The 8,909-nt window shown below is 36.5% G+C and overlaps 1 protein-coding gene across 1 annotated transcript; it reads right to left on the bottom strand.

The window, feature by feature from the left end:
- Nucleotides 1–1,934: 1,934 nt before the first annotated feature.
- On the bottom strand, nt 1,935–6,846 carry LOC104470599 (transcription intermediary factor 1-alpha-like; the record flags this gene model as incomplete). Its single annotated transcript, XM_010085579.1, has 4 exons — nt 1,935–2,703; nt 3,783–3,932; nt 5,211–5,285; nt 6,714–6,846. Coding segments are annotated over 4 exons (568 nt in total), but the record flags the coding sequence as incomplete, so codon positions are not given.
- Between the last annotated feature and the right edge of the window lie 2,063 nt (nt 6,847–8,909).

Genomic DNA, 8,909 nt, shown 5'->3' with positions numbered 1-8,909 from the left:
GCATTTGATGTTGATTGCTTCTCCCTACCATTTCCATTATTAAAAATCACAACTGAACAGTTTAAGAACAATGATTTCTATAGACAGATGTCAACTTTCTGAAGGACATTCCCTTTCTTATGATTCAATAAATAGATGCTTTCTACCTCTCCCATGAAGTGAGATGAAGATTCTTTACTACTAGTGCTATTATTAGTGACATTCCACACACAAACACACAGAAAACAGCCGCCATTCAGTGGATTGAGGCAAAAGGGGAAAAATAGACAAAATAGATACAGTCTTTGCCATAGTAGCTTGAAAGAATACAGTACTTTAAAAACAAAATCACATTCCTCAACTATTTATGCATATACCATCTGCATTGAAGTATTTAACATCTCAGACCTCACTGCATTGATAATTTCTGAAAATTCTTAGGGTGACATTCAAGACCACAAAATTAAAGTTGAGTTAGGTTTTTCCAGTGGATTACATAAACAGAGACGTTTTCAAACAGTTTACAGCAGACAAATAAGTAATTGGACTGCAGAAGTACATCTATGCTCCTCTCCCCTGTATTTTCCACTAGGAGAACCACTTCAGTGTGAAGCTGTATAGGTGTCTAACTTCATCTCTAAATGCACTAAGCCTCCCAATAAATCTGTGCTTGCCACTCACAGTCCAGAGAAACACACAGCACCTTCCTCTGGAAGCACTGTTAAACTTGGTGACAGGGTATCTAGGACTTTTAGGCATTCCTAGATCTTCAAGACATCAACTGTTGCAATGGCAGTGCCTCTTATTTCTTAGGTCTGTGATACCGTGGGGTGCACTGACCACACCTGTTTTGTTAGAATAGTCTCCCTCACCGTCCTGTTGTTCCTTCACCTTTCTTCCATTTTTTATGGTACTCTGGGATGGTAAAACTGCTACAAACAACTTTCTTCACATAATTAAAAAAAAAAAAAAAGTAAAAAGGGAAAATAAATAAATGGTTACTCTGGGCAGCTCTAAAAACCAACCAAATCATCATGGCATTTCAAAAACTATGTCAAAGGCCTGCTGGAAACACAACTGAGTGTTCTTTTGAAGCGTCCACTACAGTGCCACAAAGGGAGGTGGGTAGCATCTCATCTGGCGAGAAGAAAAAAAAGGGCCTTTTTCTGATTGCATATATACACAGCAGGGAGGCACAAGCAGCACTTTCAGCTAGTCTCTTCAATGATCTATCCACAGCACCGCATCAGTGCTACACTGCAAGTCAAAAGCAGGTTTCTGTACACTCGGATGTCTTCACAGTTCCATCCGCAAAATTTTGGCACAATCAGAGCTCAATTAATCTAAAAGATTGCCTGGTCTCCCAAATATTCAGTTTTCATTTAAGATTACCTAAATGAAGCGTATAAACCAATAGCTGGAGCAATAATAGATAAGTACTTCTCTAACTCTCTGGGGAGAAACCACTATCTATATCATTGTCAGTGCTTCTCGGAAGTAGACAAAACAAAAGGGTAACTTGTCCTCAACTGCTGGTGATTTTAACAGGGACAGATGAAGGGTTGAAGAGCAATATAATTCTTTTTTTCTCCACCTCTTCAAACATGTACTTCCAAGTGAATAACGATGCTGGTTGCATTGTGACAACAATATATTTAGAAATTTGGAAAAACAACAAGAGCTTGTGGACCAAAAGGATGCTTTTTTTCCCCCCTCTCTAAACATACATAAAACCCAACTGGCTGTTGCAAGCAAACATTTTTCCCTTCAAGACTTTGCCATCGACACCATTAAACCAAGGTGCACCAAACCTGAGACACCTGTTAAACAAAACAAACAGTACAGGAATACCATTGTTTCTTGCTGGTGGTGAGAAAAATGGCACAAAACAATGTATTCTGTCATTTACTTCCTCTAATAAAAACTCAAACAAATCCTTTTTTTTCTTTTTTTTTTTTTTTTTAAAGTTATTTTTAATACACTCTCCTTTACATTTTAAAATTACCAATAATTTCTTTGGGGGCAACTACACTTTCATTGTACCAGTCAGTATTGCAGGACAATAATATTACACCATCTGTTTTCATGGCTTGTGTTAAATACAGTACTAAGAAATCAAATTATGGCCAGCCACATGCCTTTGGTAAAATTAAAAGTCTGGTGAGATCACATTTTCTTCCAACTCAGAAAGCCACATGTTGAACCCATGTAATGTTTTCAAGTTCAATTCTATACAAACTTCTTTTCTTCATCAAAGTAAAGTTAAACAGCTGTACCCCACGCAAATGGCAATTTCTGTGGTGCTCCAGAAGTATGATGAAAGTTTGGAACTTCAAGAAAAGCTCTCCACATGCCTTGATCTCCATTAGATTTGTGTTTCAGACAAGGGGTCGAAAGTCTAGTAAATATCCACAAACCTACAAGTCACAGCAGTCATGTTTTTACCCCTTGTCACATTTAACAGTGATAAATAGTCTTAGTTTTTAAAAAACTTTCCATAGTAACACATGCGGCTCATTTAAGCAACTGACGGTCTTCTCCTTTGAGGCGTTTTTTCCGGGGCTGTACAAAGTCATCATCGGAGTCATCAGTATGTTCTGGATTATCTTTTTCACTCTGGCAGTTGGGTTGTACAGGGAACTTTCTCTCAGGATAAAGGTTCCTTAGAAGTTCTTCAAAGTATGCTTCAAGTTTCATGCCAGCATCCGCCACTTCTGAATCAGGCTGTTGGGTAAATTAACAGTAGCAATGCATCACAAAACAGCTTTATACTTAGATCACATTAAGTCTTTTAGGTGTTCTTACAAATCCCAAGAAAAGTCAATCAGCAGTAAGAATGGCACCTGTGGAAAACACGGTCCCAAAAAAAAAAAAGCCTGTGAAATAAAGGGCAAGGAGAGATCTTTTGGCCAACATCCCCAATGACTTTTTTCTCTGATGGATTATCACAGAAGCCAATTGCAAAAACCATACTGCCTGGGTTCTGAACAATAAAAAGATTCTAAAATCTCTTAAATCCTAATGGGGGGAAAAAAAAAAAAAGAAGGTGGGTCATGATGTGAAATATATAGGCATGCCTTCAGGGTGCTAAAGTGTTTTGGAACGACTGCTTGAAATGCTAGAATTTCTCTATCTTACAGACTTTTAAAAATTAAAGTAAAAATATTACTAGGATAGATGATGATTGTAATTTGGAAGACTAGGCAGTCTCCAAGTCATTCACAGCCACCATGGCTGATCAGTTTCCTGAAGTGGAGGTCGCCATGGCAGGAAGTATTCCCAGATACCAAGGATGACTGGATGAGAACTCTATTGAGGACACTTAGAGGAGCCCTTATTCCCAGTGTAATTCTCTCATTTTGTGGACCACTCAGTACCTGCACCCCTTTTTCACCACATGTTCCCTTATGTGCAGTGAGCGATAATAACAATCACTCAACATGCAACTAGAAATCATAAGGGTGAGTACGGACCTCCCAGAATGAAAATCCCACCAAATTTAAGATTTGGGGGAAAGGAGGATTAAACCAATTTTTGAATCAAATGCCCACCATTAACCTCTATGATAAACAATTGTCCTATACTGCCTTGGCATCCAGATAGCATGTTTGTTACAATCCTCTTTCCTTCTACGGAAGGATCTCCACTGCATAGTCATCTATGCAATCTGCATTTTCACTGCAGCCTCATAATCAAAATAAGTTTAATACAATAAATTCTTCTGATGCAAGTTCCACCCCCACTACAATTTACCTGAAAACAACTAAGCCTACAAAATCAGATGAAGTAACTACATTTCCAACCTCATTAAATTCAGCACAGTTCCGGAAAATCAGTCTGAAATCAGCCACAAAATCTTCTGGCTTTGTGTAGAATGAATTGGTCACTTCAAGTCTTTTCTTGATGGTTGACAAGTCCATAGGCTTTTTGATTATTTTGTAGTAATCAGGAACCTAAATGGAAAATAATTTTTTTACTGAATGCAGTTATGTTCATTACTTATTGTTTTATAAATCTTTAGTTCTGAGGGAGGTGGCAAGATTTAGTCTCATCTTCAAAGTACAATTCTAAGATATAAGAATTGTAATTTTAACATACAGACTGTTTCTGGAAGAACAGTGACATATGCTAGTTTTGCTGGCTGAAATATACTCCTTCCAGTGCCTATTTTAAAATAAAATAAAAAAACCCACCCACATTGACTATACACGATAGAACAAACCATTTGGACTTTATTTTTGGATGTAGTCAAATGAGCCATCCATTAAGTTTCACTCTCAGGACCACCATATGATAACTTTGGCAACACACTCAAATGGAGACAGTATATGGGTTGCTTAAAATGAATTTCGCTCATGAAATATGTCCTTGGAAATGGTAGAAAATTTCAGAGATATGAATGATTTTGGCATCTTAAACTGTAGTTGTAGGATTAAGAACTATTCTTTCTTTAGAAAGAATGAGAAATTAGAAAATAAGATATGAAATCCAATGATAATATTTTTATATTTTTTCCTAATTAAATTAACATTTTAAGAGAAATGTTGTAATACCTGAATTTAGTAATAAATGATGATCATATGATTAACTGATCCTGTGCCCTTTCTTTTTATTAAACTCTGTGGAATGTTCTTCAAAAGAAGAATTCTTATTCAAATGGAAGAAAAAGGGTGCATAGGAGCATATTACTTATTGATTAATTCATTTTCCATTGTCTTATCTTGCAGAATATAAAAGAGGTGCTTTTCATCTGATCATGCTGGTAACTCTTCTGTGTATCATCAGACTTCTAATGCACCCAGGTATTGTTTACCAATTTAAACAAATAAATTTCAAGCTAATAATAAGATCAAATTTCATATTAGTACTAAGGAGTACTCTAATTTTCAAAATCAGGTAATGTTTTTAAAAATCAAACATATCCCAATTCACCTTTTTAGTCATATCACTCAGCATTGTGAAATCAGTAGACAGTGTTAGAACTTACTTTTTGTGTCTATTTTTGAAGCATTAAGTAAAATCAGTTTGTGGGAAACTTTACAAGAAAATCTCCTTCCAACCCAATGCTTTAGTTGACCTCCGGACAGTTTTAATAAAAATAAACACGTTTAATACACTCAATGTCTGGGAAACTTGACTTCTGATAACGGACCGTGATGGGACATAAAAATGCCATTAGAAACATGCAAATTATGTTACTAATATAAAATGAAAAGAAGTGAGGTACTTACTGTGGAAGGAACTGGATCTTGAAAAGCAAGACTCATTTCATGACAGTAGAGGTATAGCAGCAGTCTTTCACACTTCTGTGACAAGAAAAACAGATATCCAAGTAATTAGAGAATCCTACATGATTTGTTCTAAAATAACAAACTACAGAAAATACCAAACAGATATCAGTACTATCCCCCAGCCCCTAAGCAGAGAAGTGAGCACAGAAACTGTATTTGGAAGCAAGATGAACTGTCATAACTAGCGGCCTACAAGTATTCCTTCTCTGCAATAGATATATCTTTATCAACTCTCATATGCATACTATGAAACCTCATACAGTTACTAACAGTATTATTCAGCATTTGCTGAGCCCAGCAGGCATTCCAGGGAATAAAAAAAGCATGCGTGGCTCTTAGCAATTTACGAATATTCAGAGACAGCAGTAATATTTTTCCTGATCTGGGAATAACTGCTCTGTAACTGCAAAGCCTACAGTGCTTTTTGTTAGCAGTAGCAAAGAATATGTTTTCTTTGTGTATCCAAATATATTAAACTGGATCTGGGGCCTTGAAAGAGATTCTAAAAATAGTTTTGTTTGTTTTTATGCTTGCTGATCCTTTACCAAAATATTTACGGGAGTTATAACTTACATTTTTATAACTAACTTGCATTTAAAGCAAAATACAAACAGAGCTAGCTTTTTTCCTTTTAGATAGCAGCACATGCAAATAACGGTTCTACTGGCAGACTAAGGCCCCAAATAAAATATTAATTTCAGTGTATTTACACAAGCTGCCAACTGAAACCAAGTAAAACACTGCTGAATGTTTCCAATATAGCTCAAAATTGCTTAAAAGAAGCTTTAAATAAAAAGAAAACAACTGCAAAGAAAGCAGGAAAATCAAAAAAGGCAAAAAACCCCTCAAAACTCCAAGAATACAAAAGATTCTGTCAAGTAGTTCAACTGTCTGCTCAAAGGCACAACTTTTTTCTTTTAACTACAAGGTTTAAGGGAAAAACAAAAGTTAAAGACCCACTGCTTGCTTTGCAGCTTTTCCATCGGAACATTCAAAGCTGCAAAAGGACAGCAGTTATTCCCAGAGACTTGGGTTAATCTCTTGTCGGATCAGTACTGCATCCCTCTATAACTTCATTGTGAAAGAACCACCTTAATTTTTCAAAAAGATGTTGACAAAGTGCTTTAAAGACTAAAACCATTAGTTGATAATGTCACTCTATGCCAAATTTGGAAAGCACAAAGAAAAAAATTCTCAATGCAAGGTCACTGTACAAGAGCTGTTAGGAAGAATAATTCCTAGAACACAGTCCCAGTTCAGAGCACCAGATCACAACCACTTCTCAGACATCCAGAAAGTCTTGTTCAGCATGTTTACATGAAGGCTGTTGTGATCTCAGACCTTATTTAAAAAGTTAATTCTCCTCTTCTACTACCACTTTTTAAAAGATGCATACATTTCAGAATACAAGAAGCAGCAAGACAGTAGTCATTTTATCCTTACCCTACGGTCTATTGGTGCCAAACCCGCAGCATCTTCCAATTTTCTTTTTTCAGAGCTGTGAGCAGGTTTATCACAGTCATATTCAACTTCTGGCTTGGACAAATCCCGACAGAATGTACAAATCCACTCTCCACTAAAGAAGACAAACAGACACATTGACCTCACTGATGTAGCACACTCTTGACAAAGGGCTTTCCACGTATTTCTGGATAAGTTCTTAATTTGTAGGGTGGGTTTTTTTCTGCATCGTGTGTTGTTTTGTTGGTGGTGTTTTTTTTAAACACTACAAAAGGCAGAGACTGCTGGCAAAAATGCTTTATCAGAACTTTGTCTCCTTTTTAATAGCACTGCTGTAATTAATGGTGTCATAACAGAAAAATGTTTTGTCATAACAGACAAATGGCATGTATGTTTGTTAGTACTGAAATTTTTCACTTGAGTTCATAGGATTTAAGCAAAGCACTATGAAGAGTTCTGTTTCCTAACTAGAGAGTAACTGAATGTATCGTATAGGACGAACAGAACAAAAAGTGTTAGTGTTACAGGGCGAGAACTATATATTGTCTCTACAAGCTTCATTTACAACATATTACTACTCTATATAGGCTAGCCTAGACAAGACGTTTCGGGAAACTGGAAATTCTTGACTCCTTAAAACTCTTCAGATGTTTCCAATTTTATCGGTTGGTTTAGGAAAACCCTACAGATTCAAACAACAGCACAAGCTTGCGGCAAACATAGTTCTGCAGGCTATGTTCACTGCTTCTCTAATACGATTGTGAACCCCGAAGTTTTGAAAAACCTATTAAGAGTCTATGTTTTTAATATAGCTCTCCACAAACTAAGAAACTTGCATGCCTACAGACAACCACAAGAGGGCTGAATTGTACTTCTTACATAGTAGACAGAATTCAGCAATAACCAGTTATGAGACCTAAGTGCGTGTATTTACTCATAAGATCTTTGTAAATGGGAAATACTTTCTGCAGCACCTTTTAATTTATTTTGATAGGAAGGCTAAAGATTTCCCAAGTTAAAAAAAATAAAATCTTACTGATTTTTATTTAGAGTAATCCAAAGATTTCCACCATCTGCTAGTTGTAACATACAGTGGTGAATAATGGGCATTTTCCTTCAAAGAGAGTTTTACCTTCCACTGTCTTGACTTGACCGAGTTATTTATATGATAGTGTCACCTCTGTGCCTGGACTAGCATCAGAGAAATTATGTGGTAGATACACAAAAATAGATACTGGCCATGATCTAAAGATCTTATGATACAAGAAAACAGGAAATACGTGAAAGATGGAGGAATGATGCATTTAAATATCCAAGAATCAGGAAGAGTATGGGGGGATGGAGTGAAGGAAAAAAGATGCAGTGACCTTATGAATCTATAGGGGAAATTGTTCTATCCACCTGAAGCCAGAACAAAAAGCAATCATGAAAGAAGTAGACTGACACTGCTGACATAATAGTAAAGGAATTATTTTGTGCATTTGAAGGAACTAATGCTAAGAGACCAAAGTTTGTTAAGTACACTGTTACGGCTGAAAAAAAACAAACCCAAAACAAACCTACAGACATGAGAACAAAAACCTGACATATCTGAAGCCAGGAGGAAAATTAAGCTAACTGTGGTTCTGAAGTCCAGAAACACAGTGCACTTTTACTAATATGCACCTTTACAGATCTGAACACTTGTCAGAGAAGTTGTATTTGGCTCCCTTGCCCCCAGACATCATCATCTTTATTCCCACAGAATGATCCAGTAAAAAAGAGAAAATTCAAAGACTTCTTTTTGAAGCTTTAATTTCAATAGCAGCAAAGCCTTTGTCCTGGGTTAAGCACAGACTGCTTAAAGTTAACTCTGTTAATTTTTTTTTTCCTCTTCATAAATAGCTAGCAAGAAGCTATGTTTTGGATTTATGCTCAGGAGAAAAGCTGATAAGAAAGGAACGTTTATAATTATTGCTAGGATACTTCAAGGTCATTGAGCCTCTTTGCTCTTCGCAGACAAGAAGGAGGGCTGGGAGGGCCCAGCGCTGGCTGTTAGCCCAGGATTTGTTCTTTGATTACTAGATTGAGAACAGAATAGCCAATAATCTATTTCATAACATACATGTCATGCCCAGTATATAGGTAAGGACTCCCGGAAGAGTGTTCTCTTTTGCCCTTCGCTTCCTGGTTCCAGTG

This window comes from Pterocles gutturalis, unplaced genomic scaffold (genome assembly GCF_000699245.1).
Source record: "Pterocles gutturalis isolate BGI_N339 unplaced genomic scaffold, ASM69924v1 Scaffold13190, whole genome shotgun sequence".
Lineage (NCBI taxonomy): Eukaryota > Metazoa > Chordata > Aves > Pterocliformes > Pteroclidae > Pterocles > Pterocles gutturalis.
This window is presented reverse-complemented; position numbering and strand designations above follow the sequence as displayed.